The sequence below is a fragment of the Bos mutus genome, chromosome 3 (assembly GCF_027580195.1).
Source record: "Bos mutus isolate GX-2022 chromosome 3, NWIPB_WYAK_1.1, whole genome shotgun sequence".
NCBI classification, from domain to species: Eukaryota; Metazoa; Chordata; class Mammalia; order Artiodactyla; family Bovidae; genus Bos; species Bos mutus.
The window spans coordinates 103,885,328-103,907,663 of record NC_091619.1 but is presented as its reverse complement, the minus strand read 5'-3'; the positions used below and the strand labels follow the sequence as shown (position 1 = coordinate 103,907,663).

At 42.0% G+C, this 22,336-nt stretch overlaps 1 protein-coding gene across 4 annotated transcripts in view; it reads right to left on the bottom strand.

Annotated features, from left to right (window-relative positions):
• The window catches only part of ST3GAL3 (ST3 beta-galactoside alpha-2,3-sialyltransferase 3), a 215,260-nt gene that overhangs the window by 104,564 nt on the left and 88,360 nt on the right, over window positions 1–22,336 (bottom strand). For 2 of the 4 annotated variants that reach the window (XM_070368329.1, XM_070368331.1), the window contains exon 3: window positions 16,502–16,549. The exons of the other annotated variants lie outside the window; for them this stretch is intronic. In XM_070368329.1, the coding sequence (XP_070224430.1) occupies window positions 16,502–16,549 (48 nt within the window). The remainder of the gene's footprint in view (window positions 1–16,501; window positions 16,550–22,336) is intronic. 4 annotated transcript variants of the gene reach the window in all.

Here is a 22,336-nt window from a genome sequence, read left to right as displayed (position 1 = left end):
CTGAGTCATCCCAGTGCACCAGCCCCAAGCATCCTGTATCCTGCATTGAACCTGGACTGGCAATTAGTTTCTTATATGATATTACACATGTTTCAATGCCATTCTCCCAAATCCTTTCAAAGAGAAAGCAGATTGTTTAATTTCACGCTGGTCATCATCTGCAGTGATTTTGGAGTTCAAGAAAATAAAATCTGTCACAGCTTCCACTTTTTCCCCTCCTATTTGCCATGAAGTGATGGGACCAGATATCATGATCTTAGCTTTTTGAATGTTAAGTTTCAAGCCAGCCTTTTCACTCTCCTCTTTCACCTTCATCAAGAGGCTCTTTAGTTCCTCTTTGCTTTCTGCCATTAGAGTGGTATCATCCGCATATCTGAGGTTGCTGATATTTCTCCCTGTAATCTTTCTTTTTCTTTTTTTAATTCTAAAAACACCCAGTGTGGTCATGGTACTCTGTACTGTGCTTAGGCTGAAGTTCATATTCCTTAACTTATATTCCTTGGCAGGTAAGGCTTTTCACACCTTGGTCTTTTTTTTTTTTAATTTTTAAAATTAATTTATTTTTAATTGAAGGATAATTGCTTTACAGAATTTTGTTGTTTTCTGTTAAACATCAACATGAATCAGTCATAGGTATACATATGTCCCGTCCCTCCCTGCAATCTTGATTCTAGCTTGTGATTCATCCAGCCTAGCATTTCGCATATAAGTTAAATAAGGGTGACAATATACACTCTTGTTGTATTCCTTTCCCAATTTTGAACCAGTTATTCCATTTCCTGTTCTGTTGCTTCTTGACCTGCATACAGGTCTCTCAAGAGACAAGTAAGGTGGTCTGGTAATCCCTACTCTTTAAGAATTTTCCAGTTTGCTGTGATCCACACAGTCAAAGACTTTCATGTAGTCAATGAAGCAGAAATAGATGTTTCCCTGGAATCCCCTTGCTTTCTCTATGATCCAGTGAATGTTGGCAATTTGATCTCTAGTTCCTCTGCCTTTTCTCTTTTTTTAAATTAATTAATTAATTTTAATTGGAGGCTAATTACTTTACAATATTGTAGTGGTTTTTATACATACATTGACATGAATCAGCCGCGGGTATACATGTGTTCCCCATCCTGAACCCCTCTCCCACCTCCCTCCCCATCCCATCCCTCAGGGTCATCCCAGTATACCAGCCCTGAGCACCCTGTCTCATGCATCAAACCTGGACTGGCAATCTGTGTCACATATGATAATATACGTTTCAATGCTATTCTCTCAAATCATCCCACCATCCCTCTGCTTTTTCTAAACTCAGCTTGTACATCTGAAGTTCTTAGTTCACATACTGCTAGTTTGAAGGAGTCTGAAGTTAGAAGTTAGAAGCCTAGTTTGAAGGAGTTTGAGCATAACCTTAACTAGCATGGGGGCTTCCCTGGTGGTTCAGTTGGTAAAGAATCTGCCTTCAATGCAGGAGACCTGGGTTTGATTCCTGGGTCAGAAAGAACTGCTGGAGAAAGGATAGGCTACCCACTCCAGTATTCTGGCCTGGAGAATTCCTGGGTTTTTTCCTAGGTTGAAGAGTCAGACACGACTGAGCAACTTTCACTTTTTCACTTTAAATAGCATGTGAAATGAATGCATTGTATGGTAATTTGAACATTCTTTGTCACTGCCTTTCTTTGGGATTGGAATGAAAACAGACCTTTTCTACACCTGTGGCCACTGCTGAGTTTTCCAAATTTGCTGACATATTGAGTGCAGCACTTTAACAGCATCATTTAAAGGATTTGTAAATAGCTCAGCTAGAATTCCATCACCTTCTCTTTTTTGTTTGTCATAATGCTTCCTAAGGCCCACTTGACTTCACATTCTAGGATGTCTGGCTCTAGGTGAGTGACCACACCATCATGGTTATCTGGGTCATTAAGACCGTTTTGTATAGTTCTTTTGTATATTCTTTTTTTTTTTTTCATCTTTTTTTTAAAATTTTATTTTATTTTTAAACTTTACAATATTGTAGTAGTTCTGCCAAATATCGAAATGAATCCGCCACAGGTATACATGTGTTCCCCATCCTGAACCCTCTTCCCTCCTCCCTCCCCATACCATCCCTCTGGGTCGTCCCAGTGCACCAGCCCCAAGCATCCAGTATTGTGCATCGAACCTGGACTGGCGACTCGTTTCATACATGATATTATACATATTTCAATGCCATTCTCCCAAATCTTCCCACCCTCTCCCTCTCCCACAGAGTCCATAAGACTGTTCTATACATCAGTATCTCTTTTGCTGTCTCGTATACAGGGTTATTGTTACCATCTTTCTAAATTCCATATATATGCATTAGTATACTGTATTGGTGTTTTTCTTTCTGGCTTCTGTGTATTCTTACCATTTCTTCTTAATCTCTTCTTGTCAGGTCCTTACTGTTTCTGTTTTTCATCGTGCCCATCCTTGCATGAACTGTTCCATTGGTATCTCCAATTTTCTTGAAGAGATCTCTAGTCTTTCCCATTCTATTGTTTTCCTCTATTTCTTTGCATTGTTCATTGAAGAAGGCCTTCTTATCTCTCCTTGCTATTCTCTGGAACTCTGCATTCAGTTGGGTATATCTTTCCCCTTCTACCTTGCTTTTCACTTCTCTTTTTTCCTCAGCTATTTGTAAGGCCTCCTCCAACAATCACTTTGCCTTCTTGCTGTTTTCTTTTTCTTTTTTCACACTTCTTTTTCTTTGGGATGATTTTGGTCACTGTCTCCTGTACAATGTTATGAATCCTTGTCCATAGTTTTTCAGGCACTCTGTCTACCAGATCTAATTCTTTGAATCTATTCATCACCTCCGCTATATAATCATAGGGATTTGATTTAGGTCCTACCTGAATGGCCTAGTGGTCATTTTCTCTAATTTCTTCAACTTAAGCCTGAATGTTGCAATAAGGAGTTGATGATCTGAGGTCTTGTCTTGTTGACTGTATAGAGCTTCTCCATCTTTGGCTGCAAAGAATATAATCAATTTGATTTCAGTATTCACCATTTGGTGATATCCACGTGTAGAGTCGTCTCTTGTGTTGTTGGAAGAGGGTGTTTGCTATGACCAATGCGTTCTCTTGACAATACTCTGTTAGCCTTTGCCCAGCTTCATTCTGTACTCCAAGCCCAAATTTGCCTGTTATTCCAGGTATATCTTGACTTCATTCTTTTGCATTCAAATCCCCTATGATGAAAAGGACATCTGTTTTTTTGGTGTTAATTCTACAAGGTCTTGTAGGTCTTCATAGAACTGGTCAACTTCAGCTTCTTCAGCATCAGTGTTTGGGGCAAAAACTTGGACTACTCTTCACTTTCTGCCATTAGATGTTGATGTTGAATGGTTTGCCTTGGAAATGACCTGAGATCATTCTGTCATTTTTGAGATTGCACCCAAGTACTGCATTTTAAACTCTCTGGTTGACTGTGAGAGCTGCTCCATTTCATCTAAAGGATTCTTACCTACAGTAGTAGATACAATGATCACCTGAATTAAATTCATCCGTTTCTGTCCATTTTTGTTCACTGATTCCTAAGTTGTCTATCTTCACTCTTGCCATCTCTTGCTTGATCATGTCCAATTTACCTTGATTCATGGCCCTAACATTCCAGGTTCCTATGCAATATTGTTCTCTACAGCAACAGACTTTACTTTCACCACCAGACACATCCACAACTGAGCATCGTTTCTGCTCTGACCCAGCTGCTTCATTCTTTCTGTATCTATTAGTAATTGCCCTTCGTTCTTCCCTAGTAGAACATTGGACATCTTACGACCTGAGGGGCTCATCTTCCAGTGTCATATATTTTGCCTTTTCATACTGTTCATGGGGTTCTCACAAGAATACAGGAGTTGTTTGCCATTCCCTCCTCCAGTAGACCACGTTTTGTCAGAACTTTTCACTATGACCCATCTATCTTGGGTGGCCTTGCACAGCACAGCTCATGGTTTCATTGAGTTATGCAAGCCCCTTCACCACAACAAGGCTATGATCCATGAAGGGGATCCCAAGAGAAGACACCTGGGCCAGTGACAGCCTCTCCTCAAGATAATTTTGGTTTTGCTCTAATTCAGATAAATAGAAAAAAGACTCTGCTTAATATATCAGGTACTTATAAAAATCAATAAGGTTTCAATTTTAAAAATAAACTGAAAACAAAATTTCCCAAAAGAGTTAGTTTCAAAGTTGAATACTGTTTCAAAAATCTGGTTTTACCCTGCCATCAAAAAGAAAACCTCATTAATTTGCCAACACCTGTTGCTTTTTCTCCATGTGGCCAAAACCTTGGGAACTATCCTGTTACTCCTTACCAGATATGCGCTAAGACACCTTCAGACATACAGTGAATCCATGTTTTGGCTGATTCTTCCTCCAGAGAGGCCAGAGGATGTTTTCCCCTTGTCGCAAACTGAAAAGTCAGGGCCAAGTAGGAACAAAACATAAACCAGGGAAGAGGATGAGTGTAATGCCCTTCTGCAGCAAGTCACATAACCTCCTTGTTGAAAGCTGAAATGTCTTCTTCACCACATATTTTTGTATAGTAACCATGATTCTATTTATGGGTTATTTTCGAATGGCGTCTTAAGTTGTGTTTTATACACTCATACAGACTAATTGCACATTAAACAGGTAAGAAGACACTGTGCTTCTAAATAAATTATACCCTTCCTTTCCATGGCTCTTTTGGACTATCTGTTGTTTTCTCTCTTTGTTAAGAAACATAAGCACTAGAAATATTTCACATTTCGTCTGTAGTTTAAGAAAATGTAACTGCATGAGTCCAGTGATGATAAATGGCAACTGACATTGGGGTTCAGGTCACAGAGCCAAGAGGGAATGGAGTCCCTCTGGTGATTCCATGCCCTGTCAAATGGGACAGCCTCTCCCATCTCCAGCTATCTATGTCAGGCAGTAAGGCAGACCTGGTGTTGTCACATCATCCGGGGTTTTTTAAGTCAAGAATTTGGATCTTTTATGGTAAAATTCCTCAGTTTGTAAATACTGGCAATAGATTCAAGAAAAAAATTAAAGATTATGAGGATCAACTGAAGTATGTCCGTGGCCTGGATGCAGGCAGCAGTGTGAACTCTGTCTTACTCTGGCAGATAAGTTGACTACAGAGGACATGGCCTGTATTCCCAGAATTTGTTGCAGAAAAGGATCTATGAATATGCTGGTGTGGGGTGGCTTTAGGTCCTTTTCTAAAGATCTGCCCAGCAGGCTGTTGGGCAGACAGAAATAAGAGCAGATTCCAAGAGTCCCAGGAGCTACACCAGGAGTGAATGACAAGGCTCTGGAGAATGCATTGCCCACATCAGGGGACCCTCAGGGAGAGGTCCCCAGCTGGAGGGGTCTGCAAAACATCTACAAGAGACCCCACGAGAGTCAGCGTTACACACTGGCCAGTCCAGGGAGTGCCCACACTATCTTATGTCTTCTCTGCTCATCCTCTCTCTCCCTTCCTTTCCAATTCCACAGAGGTTCAAAATCACAACTGGCAACTGGCGTACAAGTGGAAAGAGGAGGACAAACAGGGGGCACACCCTTCCTGGGTCAGCACCACTGCTTCTAAACCCTGTGCTGCGAGGGGAGTCACTGCAGCTCTGAATGAGCTGAAAGCTATGCTATTACACAGGGCAGGACACTAATTTTGGAATTGGTGACTCAATAAGACCATGGGATTTCTATTACCTCAGAGGTACCGAAAAATTCTCTGGACCGCCCACGCTGAAAACATCTTAAGGGGACACAGAGAGACCAATGAAAGTGGCTGTGATTAACCCCTGATGTCTCCTGCATGTTCAACATACTGGTTGCACTAACTTAGGTAAATACAGCTACTCGGAGGATCACATAACCAAAGTGTGGGAAGGGCCCGGGTGCAGGGTTTTAGAGATGACCAAAAGTGGCTGGAGTGCCAGCATACCTCCCTCAGTCAGCTTCACTCTCCCCGCTAGCTTAGTCGGGATACAAATTCTCAACTCTCTTTCCTCTTAGGAAGACTCTTGGGTTCTGTTTGGGTTCTCCTTTCCTGTGCTATGGTCTGGAAATCCTGTCTAGGCCATTAGCTCGGGCAGTTATAGGGTTTATCTCATTTATTGCCCTTCTTTCAAAGACCAGGGTCCTGTGTCATCTATAGTTCAGTGTCTGAAAGAACTCTTCTTTCCCACATAGTTTGTCTATTTTTCAGTTGTTTCTCCTCCTTTTTTCACTTTTCCTTATCTGGTCTAGACTTTACCATGCTTAACTGTTCAGTTTAGCCTGCCTCAATTATCTTCCCATTGTACCCATACCAAATCTCTCTGCCCAACCCTTCTCCTGAGCTCCAGACTTGGGCATCCAGGTGGCATCTCCACTTTGATACCTATAGTAACCTGAAACTCAGGCTGCCTCACAGAGTTCATTTTTACCACCTGCACACATGCATAGCCTCTTCCTGTACTACTACTACTACTAAGTCACTCCAGTCGTGTCCGACTCTGTGCGACCCCATAGATGGCAGCCCACCAGGCTCCCCGGTCCCTGGGATTCTCCGGCAAGAACACTGGAGTGGGTTGCCATTTCCTTCTCCAATGCATGAAAGTGAAAAGTCAAAGTGAAGTCGCTTAGTCATGTTCGACTCTTCGCGACCCCATGGACTGCAGCCTCCCAGGCTCCTCCATCCATGGGATTTTCCAGGCAAGAGTACTGGAGTGGGGTGCCATTGCCTTCTCTGAGCCTCCTCCTGTATCCCTGCCTTAATAAGCGGTACCACTTTTCACCCAGAATATCTCACTGTATACAAATGTGTTCCTGAAGTAGCATGTGAATTCAGCTTATACAATAGAAATGCTATTTTGAGTGCACCAACTCTTCAGGGAAAATTCGCCTCTGGGGAAGCTGGCAGAAAAGCCCAGTTCTCACTGGCAGTCAACTGATGCCAAATCTGTAATAAGAATGGAAGATCCTGGGACTCTCAAGTCACCAGACACAGCACATGCTGATGTACATACACAGCTGAAGGTCCTCTCTCGCAGGTGTCAGAGCAGCAATGCCACAGCTGCACAGTGAAGGAGAGATGTTTAGTCTGGTGGTTTAGGCTGCCTGCCTCAGCCAGGCTGGAGAGCCCAGCATTATAAAAACCCCTAACCAAGGAGTGCACGTGTGTCCCTTGCCTGGCTCCAGGTGTGTAGTGGCATGAACCATGCAAGTCTCTGTTCTTCTCTTCCTGCCCCTGTACCAAGTCAGACTTGTGAATGCATAAAGTGCCTGTTCAAATGCTTCAAGTCTTGAAATTAACCATTAACCCTTCCATTGCCATTTCAAAGCAGTAAGTTGGTGTTCTGAACTCATATAAACTCCTAGAAGGTTCAGAAATTGGACATAGACAAAAGGAGGCCATGCACTAAAGTGTGTATGTACCTAATAATGTCTCTATCAGCAAAATTAAAAGAATTACAAGGAGAACGACACAATGGGTCTCCTGTCATCATAATGGGAAACTCACAGACCACTGAAAAACCAGGCTCACACAGTCAGTGAGAAAGCAGATGACCTGAACAGAACAATGAATAAATAAATTTGAACTAGCTGAAAAACAGAGCACCTTACACCTGACAAGTGGAGAACGCAATTCTCTTCCAGTATATTTGGAAACTATGAAAACTGACGACCTGAGAGGCATAAATGCCAAGATAAAAATTAATAAACGTTAAAACAAGCTCAAGTTTTTAACTTTAAAACTTAAAAATATTTTTGTTTTACAGCAATTTGAAATTTTAATACATTCCATACCACTTTGTATTTTATTTTATCATAATTGTATAATGTAAAGGAAATTAAAAATGTTTTCATAATTTCCTAAGTAACCCTGAGTCCCTCCTGCTTATCTTAGCAGGGGGTCCGTATATTATCACCTCCTACTTACGCTCTCATGTGCAAGTGGCTGGGGTACTGACTACACAGTAACATCTTCTAGGATGAAGGGGGAGCTCCCTGAAAGAAAGCGTCGCATTCCAGCCCCACTCTCAAGCCACTGAGCCCCAGAATGGACTTTCAGGGAACACAGCTGCACACTGTGAGCCGATTGTGCGACTGGCCCTTCCGGTTCCCAGTGACCCACCTCCTCTGATCATTGTAAAGAGCCACCACAAATTCCCGTGCGTGGTCACTGTGCTTAGAAAGCAAAGCAGATGCTTAGGCTGATGACAACAGTGAATATTCCCCAGGAAGGCCAGCTTGAGGAATATTACTGAAGTAGATGAAGTTTAGTGAAGGGATAAAACCATGGCCTTGATTCTATCAGAAAACTACAGCACTTCATATTAGAATGCACGAAAGTCAGAAAAGCAGGATAGGCCATCGGGCAAGAAAAGTCCAAGTACATAAGAGAAGAACTCTGCTGCCAGATCTTTTTTCAAGGGGGTCTTTGGCTCCAGTCTCTGAGCTATGATGAATTGCTAAGTGCAAAGGGCATAGGGGTAAATGGAATGAGGACCTATCCTAACCAAAATAGATCCCTCTTTTCTAAAGAAAAGGCACTGTACAGCCTCCAATAAAAGTCACAGGCTATATTAAACATAAGTAATGTATGTCCTGGCTTGGGTGGAGGAGGAAGTTGGCAACAGTTGCAAATGGCCTGTGGGACATGCCAGACAGAGGGAAGAAGTGAGGGAATGAGTATTTACTGAGCATCTACTGTGAATTCACACTGCTTTCAGAACTTTCACCTGCACTCTCAGTGTAACTCTTACAACTCCTACGAGGTGGGTATTTCCTGCATTTTACAGAGGAGGGAACAGAGTCTTGGAGATAAGAATTAACATGTTCAGGATCCCCAGCCAGTACATGGACCAGCTGGGGTATTGTTGAACCAACCCAGGTTTGACTTTGCAGCTTCTTGTCTTTACATTATGCTACACTGACTCTCTGAGGATAAGAAAAGCAGACCCTCATATTAGGAGAGCTGCCATGAGAGCAATTATCTACTCCTACCTCCCACTCCTGGCTCCAGGGTGGTGTCAGAAGGCCTGGCCACGCCCACACATGAACCATGGGAGTCCCACAGAGGCCCAAGAGGGGCTGGCCAAAGTGCAAACAGCTCCCACATCAAGTCAGGAAAATAAATCATAATGTAGGATCAATTAATCAAAGACAAACTAAAATAGGAAAAGCAGTTATATAATATAAACACAGAAAGAATTCACTGACCTGGACTAAATTAACTGACCCAGTAAAGTAAGGAGTTCACCAACTGAAGCCCAATCTCAAACGGGTGTACACTGGTGTGGGGGAGGGCAGAGGCCTAGTGAGCAGGTCCTGATAAGACAAGGCCCTCAGTGCCTGTGCGCCCTCCACCCAAGCAGCCTGGGGCCTCCACTGGCAGGTAGAAGCCCCATCCCAACACAGGCTGAGAGGCCATGCACCAACTCTCCTCTGTCCTGGGAAGGAAAGCAGATGTCTAGAGCTGAGGAGCCTGGTAGGCTGCAGTCCATGGGGTCGCAAAGAGTCGAACACGACTGAGCGACTTCACTTTGACTTTTCACTTTCATGCATTGGAGAAGGAAATGGCAACCCACTCCAGTGTTCTTGCCTGGAGAATCCCAGGGACGGGGGAGCCTTGGTGGGCTGCCGTCTATGGGATCGCAGAGTCGGACACAACTGAAGAGACTTAGCAGCAGAGCTGAGCAGACAGTAAATTCAGTTTTATTCATGATATCAAGTATGCCCAGACCATGCCAGGGCATGTTGTGCTAAGCGGCAAGATTATGAGTGACAGCATGTCAAAAGGGCAGCTGGGACAGGAAATAGAAAAAATGGCTCACTCTGCGGTTTGTATCTCAAACTATGGAGCTTACTGGCTAGTGTATGTGTTAGTTGCTCAGTTATATCTAACTCTTTACCACCCCATGGACTGTAGCCCTCCAGGCTCCTCTGTCCATGGAATTCTCCAGGCAAGAATACTGGAGTGGGTTGCCATTCCCTAGTCCAAAGGATCTTCCCAACCCAAGAATCAAACCAGGGGCCTCCTTCATTGGAGGCAGATTCTTTACCATCTGAGCCACCAGGGAAGCCCCACCCATTGGGTGGATATATACAAATAATCACTAAGCACAGATACAGTCCTTCTCTCCAAACAAAAATAATTTTATTTTCCCCAGTTTTAGGAATAACACAAGCTAACTATAAAAATCCATATGAAAAAAAACTTAAAAAGAATGAAGTAAGAATCACTCAAAACTCTCATTATCTAAAGCTATTTGTTGCAAACATTTTGGTATCTTCCCAGAAATCTCTTCTCACAAATATATGTGTAAATATGCATATATAATTTTACTTTCATGTACCTTCAATATACATGCTGTTTGTTCCTATTTTGTTTACTCAACAATACCCTCAACATCTTCTACGTCAATAAAAATAAAATTGCACCATCATTTCTAATGGCTACACAGTATTCCACTGTACGGACACGCCATTGGACATTGGACAATGTCCTATTATGTCCTAAATAATGTTTCTATGTTTCTACTCTTCCTTCCTTCAATAAATATTTCCTGAGCACCTATTATGTGGTGGGTACTGTTCCAAGTTCCAGGGATACAGTCGTGAACAAGAAAGGCAAGGTCCCTGGCCACATGAAGCCTACATGTTAGTTGGGGTGGGGGGAGGGGTGGATAACTAAATAAGGTAAATAAATAAATAATTTGAAGGAAGGTAAATAAGCAGGTAATTTGAAGGAAGGATGACAGCTAAGAAGAAATAAAGGCATATCTGCTTAGAGAAAGGTTGGAGATCAAGAGAGTAGACTAGATAAAGTGTTCTGGGATAGCCTTCTTGCAGAGGTGATATTTGAACAGAGATTTGAGACAATTATGCAAAGTAAAAGATAAAAGCATTCTAAGCAGAAGAAAGGGCTTCTCTTGTAGCTCAGTCGGTAAAGAATCTGCCTGTAGTGCAGGAGACCCAGGTTCGATCCCTGGGTTGGAAAGATCCCTGGGAGAAGGAAATGGCAATCCATTCCAGTATCCTTACCTGGAAAATCTCATGGACAGTCCATGGGGTCGCAAAGAGTCGGGCACGACTGAGCGACTAACACTTACTAACTTAAGCAGAAGAAAAGTGAGTACAAAGACCCTGGGGCAGGAAGGAACCTGGCATATTCATGGAATGGCAGGAATGCCAATGTGGCTTGAGGACAGCGAGGGGACAAATGAACACAAATCAAAGTGTTGAGATAATTAGAAATTGGAATAGGACACTGTAGTTAATGGCGTTTGGACCTGGAGAGATTGCAGGTGGAACAAGATGTGATCTGACCCACATTTATAAAAGATGACTCTGACTACAACATAGAGAATGGACCACTGGGAGGCAACCAGTGAGCACAGAGAGACCAGTTAGGAGATGTTTACTTGTCTAAGGGGGAAGAAGATGGTACCTTGGACAGTGATGCTTGAAAGAAGGACACACCATGAAGACAGAAAGGTAGGAAAGGGTGAGGAAGAGGAACAATCAAGGTGATCACGAGGTTTGTGCCTTGGAAGTTTGGTAGGTGAGGGAGAAAATATGGGGGACAAACAGGTTTTGGCATACAGACCCTGCACATTTCACCATATGTATACATAAGCATTTTATTTTTTTTGGGGGGGGGTACCATGATTTGTTTTCAGTTTTTAAAAAATGTTTGACTTTCAATTATTCATTGCTAGTATACAGAAATATAATTAATTTTTTGCATTCTGATTTTGCATCCTGTTATCTTGCTAAACTTAGTTGTTAGTTCTGGCAGTTTTTAAAAACAGATTCCTTGGGATTTTCTATGTAGGAAACCATGTCACCTATGAAGAGGGTTGGTTTTATTTCTTCTTTTCCCATCTGCATTCTTATTCATTCTTTTTCTTCTCAGTGTACTGGCTAGGACTTTCAGGAGTGGTTCTTGATCTTAGGGGGACAGCAGTTTTACCACAAAGTATGATGTTTGCTGTAGGCTTTTTGTAGATGCCCTATGTCAGATTGAAAAAATTCCCTTCTAAGTTTTCTGAGAATTTTTATCGTGAGTAGGTGTGGAATTTTATCAGATGCTTTTTCTTTATCAATTGACATGACCATGTAGTTTTTCTTCTTTAGACAGTTAATATGGTAGATTACACTGATTGACTTTTGAATGTTGAGTCAGCCTTCCATTCCCAGGATAAACCCTACTTGGGCACCAAATTTGGGAAGTTTAAGCCATTACTTCTTCAAACATTTCTTCTGTACTGCACTCTTTCTCTCCTTCTGGGACTCCAGTGACACAGACTGTAAACCTTCCAGCATTGTCCCATAAGTTACTGAGACACCGTTCAACTTCTTTGACATTTTTTTCTTCTATTGTTCAGATTGGAGAGTTTATTTTCAAGTTTACTGATTCTTTGCTCATCATCTCGATTTTGTGGTTGAGCCTATTTAGCAAAGTTTTTAAATTTTCAATTATTGTATTTTTTTCTCTTATCTCCATTTCATTATATATACAAGTTTTTTTCTTTTTGTGCTAACACTTTCTATCTAAATTCATGTCAACAGTGTTTATCCTTACTTTTGAGAGCATTTTTTTTTAACAGTTTACTTACAAGATTACCAGTTTATTATGAAAGGATTCAACTCAGGAACAGCCAGATGGAAGAGATGGAGAAAGGCGTCCAGAAGCATTTGTATAAATGCCACTTTAAAGTCTGTCAGATTATCCCAACATCTGTGTCACCCTAGCATCAGCATCTATTGATTGTCTCTCCCAGGCAAGTTGAGATTTTCCTGGTTCTTCATATGATAATTAATTTTAGATTGTGTCTTATATATTTTGAATATTATGTTGTGAAACGTGTTTAAATCTTCTTTAAATCCAGGTCTGATTTAAATCCAGTGGAGAATGCTGATATTTTTGTTTCACCAGACAATCAACCAAGCTGGGTTTAGGTGACAAGTTCTGACCAGCCCTCTGTGAGCTGTGGTTTCAGTGCCAGTTCTGCTTCCAAAGCCTGTTCAGGTGTGACCTCTGTGTGCACTACCCAGTGTCCAGTCTGGTCCATCCCTTAGTTCAGTTCTTAAGTCTTTGGTGTGTTGGTTGGAATCAGACGTGCACATGCACAGCTCAGGGTGAGCCCAGAAGTTCACATACAACATTACGGAGTTGCTTTTCTGAACTCCTTCCTCTCTGCTGTCTCCTTGTACTTTCCAGTTTATCGGGCCTCCCCTTCTTGGTCCTCTGGCCCCAAAGCTGGGGTTTTATTTACCACTTTCTGCCACACATTTCCTAAACTGTACCCAAATCTGGAACCAAGCAGCAAGAAGGTGGGGAGAGAAAAGACAACTGGATTTTCTCCCACCCTCTTGGGATTACAAAAAGGAAGTTTTGATCAAAGAAGAATATTTCCTTTCTTCGGTTTTAGGTGCTTGAAGGCCTCACTGCTATTACTGGGCACTGCCATCCCCACCACTCAGGGGACTGCCTGGGGATTAAGGCATGAGAAAACAGAAAAAACGACCTTAGGGATATCCCCCTCTGTCTGAGCCTTAGAGCCCCTTTCCCAACCAGAGCCATAACTAGAGGTCTTCTGGAATTCTCTCCAGTTGTGCCCTGATGTCTACTCTGTGCTCAGGTTTTTGGACGCCTCAAGTCCATGACATGGGATACCAGAGGAAAAATGAGAAATCCATTGCCAGTGTGGTAGTACTTCTAATTCTAGCTTTTTCCTCCAATCTGTCTACTGCTGTTTCTATTCCAGAGTCTTTCAAATAGCTGCTAAATGTCCAGGCCTTTAGCTGCTTTCAGTTACAGAGACAGATTCTTACACATGTATCTTATACATATATTCTGGTATATATATGTAACTATCTATTTATGCAGGGAATATATTTCCTAGGGCCTTCCCAGGGCCTGGTCACGGGTATGTATCTATTCAGATTTAGCTAGACACTACCACAGTTTTTTCCAAAGTGGTTGTGATCAACTTACCCACTGACAGCAGAATTTCCACTGCATCAAATCCTTACCAACCTTTTATCAGGCTTTTCAAGTGTCCCTATTTTGGTAGATGTGCAGTGGTATCTCAGTTCAGTTCAGTCGCTCAGTCGTGTTCTGGACTGCAGCACGCCAGGCCTCCCTGTCCAACACCAACTCCCAGAGTTTACTCAAACTCATGTCCATTGAGTTGGTGATGCCATCCAACCATCTCATCCTCTTTCATCCCCTTCTCCTGCTGCCTTCAATCTTTCCCAGCATCAGGGTCTTTTCAAATGAGTCAGTTCTTCATATCAGGTGGCCAAAGTATTAGAGTTTCAGCTTCAACATCAGTCCTTCCAATGAATATTCAGGACTGATTTCCTTTAGGATGGACTGGTTGGATCTCCTTGCAGTCCAAGGGACTCTCAAGAGTCTTCTCCAACACCACAGTTCAAAAGCATCAATTCTTTAGTGCTCGGCTTTCTTTATAGTCCAACTCTCACATCCATACACGACTACTGGAAAAACCATAGCCTTGACTAGATGGACCTTTGTTGGCAAAGTAATGTCTCTGCTTTTGAATATGCTGTCTAGGTTGGTCATAATTTTCCTTCCAAGGAGTAAGCGTCTTTTAATTTCATGGCTGCAGTCACCATCTGCAGTGATTTAGGAGCCCCCAAAAATATAGTCTGCCACTGTTTCCACTGTTTCCCCATCTATTTGCCATGTAGTGATGGGACTGGATGCCATGATCTTAGTTTTCTGAATGTTGAGCTTTAAGCCAACTTTTTCACTCTCCTCTTTCACTTTCATCAAGAGGCTCTTTAGTTCTTCACTTTCTGCCATAAGGGTGGTGTCATCTGCATATCTGAGGTTACTGATATTTTTCCTGGCAATCTTGATTCCAGCTTGTGCTTGAAATGCTAATTTGCATTTCCCTAGGTACTAATACAATTGAAGACCTTTTCATTGGGTTATTGGCCATCTGGATTCCTCTTTTGTGAAGGGCCTATTTGGGTCTTTTGCTTGTTTCTACACAGGGTTGCTTCTTTATTCACATTGATCTTTGTAGCTCTTTATTCTGGAAACAAGCCCTTTGTTGGCTATTTATGTTATACATCTTTTTTCACTCTGCCTTTTCACTCTCTTAATGGTATCTTTTGATTAACAGAAGTTTTACTTTGTAATAAAATTGTAATGTAATAAATTATAATAAATGTAATAAAATTGATTCATGTTTTCCTATGTGAACTGACACAACTTTATGCCTATTTCAAAACTCTTTCTATCTGTCCATTCTGTCTTAAAGCATTTCAGTGGAGTATCAAGTATCAAGGTATGAGACAGCAAGATGGCAAGGCAGAGAGTATAGGCTCTAGGGTTAGACAGATATGAGTAGCCCTGGACAGGGTACTTTGACTCTTGAGTATTAGGTTTCTTTATCTATAATTAAAGATGTACTTACTATACACCTTGCAAGAAGTGTGAAAAAGCACTTGGCTTTGGTGTTTTTAGTGCTGGTGCACAGTAGGCCCTCAGTAAACAGTGGTAGCTGAGATTATATTCTCTGATCGTCCTTCCCCTCGCCCACATTGCTACAGTGGCCTGAACCTCATGGCTGCATTGTGAAGCATCAGTCTATCGCAGTCAACCACAGCAAAATGGGTTAATTGCCTTTAACAGGCCAGCAAAGTCTCCCTGTTACTCACAGGCAGCACCCATGGTACAAGAACCACCATCTTCAAGTAAAAATTAAGACCTGACGCATGGAGATGCTCTCCTCATGAGGTAAAGTCATTCTAGGGCTCCCATATGGATGCAACGGCAGCAAGTTGAAGAATCAGTATCTTCCCTTTCTGTTCACTGCCAGCAGCAGAGGGCTGTGGGGCAGGCAAACAGCCTGAGATAGGGGAGAGCAGGGCTCCACTAAGCCTGGGTGATCCAAGTCAAAGTGGTGGGTGTGCCGATTTCTGCGTCCTGCGCTGTTGACACAGGGAAGCATGGGAGTGCTTCAGCACGTGTGCACAGTACATGCCCCTACACACAGGTGTGTATTTGAGTTATATGGGGTGTGCCTGTGAACCTGCAACAGGGTGTGTGTTCTCAGGAAGCTGTGATGCTCTCACCATCCCAGCATGTTCCTGGAGAGCCTGATGGTCCACTGCTCCTGCGTGCCCAGAGGTTGGCATCTTTCAGTGGCCTCTGCCCATCTCTCTCTGAGACAGCATGTATGCACAGGAAACAGACATCTTTTCTATGACCCTGGACCACCCTGAATGAGGACGGAGCATCTACTGCAAACTCTTGGCTGCACACATTTAAAACAACTGGCAAAGTCCTCTGGACGCTGCATCCCACTGCTGTTTCCCAGACTACAGGTCCCTAGAAAAGCTTCCTGAGATCTTCCCACAATATTGAAATATTCCAGTGCCCTCCCCAGACGCCCCCTCCCCGACCTCATTAGGCTCCACTTCAGCTGTGGCCAGTGCTGAGAGCAGAAAGGATGACAGAGGGGAGGGATTGGTACCTGAGCCTAGCGTTTGTCCCGCGGAGTCAAAGGAAAGAACCACTGAATCTGCAACACAAGAGGACAAGTTCATTTCTTTCTCCTTCTTACAGTAGAAACAAAACAAAAACAAACAAAAAGAGCAAGCTCTCACTGGCACTGCCCAAACCCTCTCCCAAGGAAAGGTCAACAGGACAGGAATCAGCTGCACAGACAGCCTCCACAGGTCCGTCCCACCCATCCACTGGGCCAGGAGGCCCTGCCAAGCCCAGCCCCAGCCTCCTGCCCCTGGGAGGAACATCTCAGGGCAGAGACATGCCCCAAATTCTTCAGAAGTATTTCCTGCCAAATTAGGGGACAAATTTACTTCTTTTTCCTTCACACAGTGAAAATAAAATTAAAACAAAGCAAAAGAAAATGTCCATCCTGAATTTGGTTAAAGGCACCAACATTTTCCTTTGATTTACTTTCTTTTCCTATTATTATATCCAATTGTTTATTATTTCCTCCCCCAAAAGGTATCAAGTGACTTACAGGAATTTACAGTATACACTGGAATTTCAAAAATGAAGAAATCAAAGGAAGGAAAAATATTATATAGTCAGGGGAATGTTAGTGCACAAAATGCATGCCATGAGGACCTAACCAAACACTACAGGTTGAATCAAAGAAGTCTGAGCTCCCAAACAGCTAAATAAAGGAGAACATGAACAAGATTGAGGGCTCACAGTATATTCATTCATTCATTCATTCAACTATTCAGTAAATATTTATTGAGCATCTACTACGTGCAAGATACTATACTATGCCCTTGCAATCCAGACACACACAAAAATGCACGATCTCCACCCTCATGGATCTGTCATCAGTCTAAGAGAAAAAAAGTCACCCAACAACAACTTATTCAACTGAAAACTGATGAAGTAAAAACAACAACAAAGAATGTGGGAAAAGCACTAAATGTTTGGAAGGGGAGTGTATATTGGTTAGGCAAGGCTTCCCTAAAGAAGTGAAACCTGAACTACAAGCTGATGGATATGTAGGATACGTAGAGGTTAAACCCGACAAGAAGGGAAGGGGCATTCCAGGCAGAGGGTGTCCTGTGTGGAGACCTGAAGCAGGATTGGACAGGGTGCCTCAGAGCAACCAGAAGTAGAAAAGCAAATACTGTATAGTGATCAGAAAGCAATTCCTCTTGTAGGTCTTAATAAATGGAGATGCTGCACCATGTTGAAGACTGTTAACTTCTACATTTCTATTATATGATAAATAACTGTGAATCTTTTATGGCTGTTTCCTACAACAGGAGCCAATACAAATGATGGCATAAAGCCAACACACAGCTCAATAAATGCAAATTATTAATACAAGGGACACCAAGACAATTTAAGGCCCAACATAACCCCAGAGACTCCAGACTCAAAAAGGATCATATTCAAAAGGCTCACTCACTACAAAGGAATACTAGCTGGCTGCCTATAGGAACAGCATCTGCACCCCAGGGAGCATCCCACCCCAGCAGGACCCTTCAGATCTCAGGTATACATCATTTTCTTTGTACTGTACATGGATATCTGACACAAGAGTTATCAAAACTGGAAGTTACATCTGTCCCACTGCTAGACTATAAGCTCCATACAGACAGATACTATGGATGCTTTGTTCACTGACATGTTACCAGAATAACAGCTGGTGCATGCTCAGTCACTTAGTCATGTCCAACTCTTTGCCACCCTATGGACTGTAGCCTACTAGGCTCCTCTGTCCATGGGAATTCTCCAGGCAAGAATACTGCAGTTTCCGTGCTCTCCTCCAGGGGATCTTCCCTGACCCAGGCACTGAACCTGTGTCTCTTACGTCTCCTACACTGGAAGGCAGGTTCTTTGCCTTTTGTGGATATCTGCCTATCCTTCTTTTTCTGGGAGTGTTCTGATAGCCTCCTTATCCACACTTAAACTCCAACTTAGCCTACTTCCATCATCTTTTATACTGCTGCATGACTTTTCTAAAAAGTATACCTGACCACCTCTTTGCTCTTGATTAAAATGCTTCAGTGGCTTCCTCTAGCCTGAAAGATAAAGTTCAAGCTCTGACCTTCACGGTCTTTACCATTCTGGCTCATTTATGACCTGTAATATATCCCATGTACCAGATATGCTAAACTGTTTCTATTTTCCCAAAAAGATCTTCACCTTCATGTTTTCAGACATCTGACATACTGTTTTCTCTACCTGCTTGCATAGAAAATCTCCCACTTTTCTATTAAGACCCAAAGAGATCATCTCCTCTTCTTAAAGCCTTCTCTGGTCAATTTGCCCCTTCTCTTTAGGCCTGCACGGCTATTACGGCATTTGTCATAGTGCATTATAATCCTGTTTTTACTCTTGCTCTTCTCTCATTAAACTGCATGTCCCCTGAGGACAAGGACTGTCTATTTATTTTGAGGCTTTGATGTCAAGTGCACTGACTGACGCACAGAAAGTGGTCAACATGCTCATTAAACAAAGGAATAAACTAGTAAATGGCTTCGCTTCCTTTCAAAGGTGATGGTATCTGAGTGATATTTCACAAACTGGTGTGGGGAGAGATCTATTCTGCACAGAGATTCTCATTCAATTCAAGTCAACCTTGAAATGTCCTTGTAGCAGAAAGATTCAGAGGTTGAAGCCCAGCCTCATCCTTGGAAGATGAAAGCATTCCCACGAAGCAGTGCAGGGGGAATAAGGAAAGGGCCCCAGGCGCCTTCTAGGTGAGGGATCACAGTCACCTGGAGGAGATTAGCAAAGCCTTTCTGAGAAGCTGACTGCCCAGATGAGCAACAGCAACACCATCTCAAATTTTTATTGCAGTTGACAGGTACTTTTCCAATTGCAATTTACCATCTTTGTACACACAAGCAGTTCTGAAATAATCTCTTTCAAAGTTTTCAATCTTTTTCTAAAAGAAAAAAGGCTACACGTTAACTAAAAGACTAAAACTTTAAGAGTAAAAGGAAAAAAAAAAAAAGAAACCTAAATGTGAACAATGGTTGTCTCTGGGTGAAAGAATTATAGATGATATTTATTCCTGCAGTTTTGAAAATTTTCTATAGTGAACATGTAACTTGTATTATCAGAGGGAAAAAAAAGTTAGGAAAAAACTTTCTAATCCAGCTCTAGGATTTTAACCTCTAACTCATTGGTACCAATGCAAAAGGATGGCAGGTTCTTGATCGCCTTCCTGATTCACTATATGTGCTGACAAGCTATTTGGCTTTTCCCTTTCCTTATACCTCAGTAACCTCAATTCCTAAATAGACCAGCTTTGAAAAAATTCTTTCCTTCTTCATTCCTTCTCACAACTATTATCAGTGGCCTATTATGCGCCAGGGCTGGTGATACTAGAGATATGAGCTGGTCTATCTAATCTATCCTATCTGATCTATCCTATCCAGCAGATAGGAGCTGGTCTTTCCCTTCTAGCCAAGGAAGCAGAGATGTTAATTGGCACTTAGAAGTAAAGCATGATAAAGATGTGCAAGAAGCAAGCACCAAACAGATAACAGTCTTACTGGAAAGAAAGAGTTTTTGTAAATATTATTTCCAGTGGTGGTGGAATGCTCCCAAGACCGTGTGTCTTTAAACTGCAGAAGATGCAAGTGAGCGGGCAGAAACTTCAGGAGGAAGTCAGGGACATATATCATGTTTTGTGTAATTTGGATGGATATTGCTTTGAGCATTTAAGGCAGAGATTTGAGAATCAGTTTGGCCATTCATTTTTTTGTGTTTATTCTGAAGGATGTAAGATCATTTGAGCTATAAACCACTTTGACAGCTAAAGGGAAAATTCAGTATTCAACAAATTGAAAAGTTTGTTTTGCAAGAAGCAGAGCAAGAACATCCAGACTTCCCCCTCTCAGGCTAACAAATACGTCATTTTTATTTCAAGCAGCCTGGGCTCCAGCTGTTCCTGGCTCTGAGGCCAGAGGCAGCCATGTGGTGCGCTACACAAGTGACCAAACAGAATTCCAGACCAAAGCACAACAGAGCATCGCTACACATGACTTTGTTCAGTGAGGAATTGACTAGAAACCTTTTATTATGGTCAGATGTTTCCTGTGTCTGGTTTCTGAAGTGGATAAAAAGAATATAAAGAGAGGATAGAGAACAGGGCCCAGTCTTTCCAGTCACTGGAGAGGCTTCCAAAAGTCATATTATGTGGTGAATAAGCTATGTTTTGGGTACTACCTGTCATGGCACACACTCAGCACATATATTCTGCTAGCCACCACAGGTAAGCCCTAGAGATGGAAGAATGAATGGGGAAAAAAAAAACCAAACTGTTCTGTCAAGTAGCTTACAACCTAACAGGTAAAATAAAAACATATATAAAGCTAAGCATTATATAGTTAACAATACCATACTGTATACTTGAAGTTTGTTGAGACAGTGGATGTTAAATGTTATCATCACACACATACATGCAAAAAGGTAACTACGTGAGGTGATGGATGTGCTAACTAGCCTTTTTGTAGTCATTATTTCACATTATATATGTCTTTCAAACAATTACATTGTACACCTTAAACTTACACAACAACTATTTGTCAATAATAACTCAATAAAGCTGAGACATTATTTTGCTGACAAAGGCCCATCTAGTCATGGCTATGGATGTAGTCATGTATGGATGTAAGAGTTGGACCATAAAGAAGGCTGAGTGCCAAAGAATTGATGCTTTTGAACTGTGGTATTGGAGAAGACTCTTGAGAGTCCCTTGGACTGCAAGGAGATCAAACCTGTCTATCCTAAAGGAAATCAGTCCTGAATATTCATTGGAAGGACAGATACTGAAGCTGAAGCTCCAATACATTGGGCATCTGATGCAAAGAACTGACTCATTTGAAAAGACCCTGATGCTGGGAAAGATTGAAGGCAGGAGGAGAAGGGGATGACAGAGGATGAGATGGTTGGATGGCATCACTGACTCGATGGACATGAGTCTGAGCAAGCTCCAGGAGATGGTCTGGGAGGAGGCCTGGCGTGCTGCAGTCCATGGGGTCGCAAAGAGTCAGACACGACTGAGTGACTGAACTGAACTGAAAGCTGAAGGGGGGAAGCTAAGTATAATGAATAGGTATGGAAATAAGGGGGATATTTCATTGTTCATTAATTCAACATATTAATTAAGCAACTACGATACACCAGACTTAGGGATACAATAATAAAGAAGAACAAAAATGCTCCTATTCTCAAGGAATTTATATTTTAATCAGGGAGATTGAAAAAAACAGTAAATAAATGAACACAATAATGTCTGACAGTGATAAGTGGCATGAAGAATACCCAATGATGTAATAGTGATCACAGGTGGAAGTACAGGCAATGCTAGATTGGGTGTTTTGGGAAGACTTCTCTGAGGAGGTGACATATGACTGAGACTGGAAGGCAGGAATCCACCAAGAAAAGACCAAAGGAAAAAGAGTTCCAGGTGGAAGGAAAGAAAGTACAGCAATCTTGGTGCATTTAAGAAACAGAGAGAAGGCCAGTGTTGCTGGAACACAGAGCATGAAGAACACAAGGGGGGTGTGACATGGGGTCAGAGAGGAAGACAGGAGCCAAATCTGTAGGAGCCCTTATGTAAGAGGCCACAGCGAGACATCTGTACTATATTTCAATAGCAGGGAGAAGCCCCGCTTAAAACTAGGGGAGAAACTGATCTGATTTATATTCTTTTTTTATTTTATTTTTTTTTAATTGAAAATTATTTATTTTAATTGGAGGCTAATAACTTTACAATATTGTATTGGTTTTGCTATACATCAACATGAATCTGCCATGGGTGTACATGCGTGCTGATTTATATTCTTAAACATAA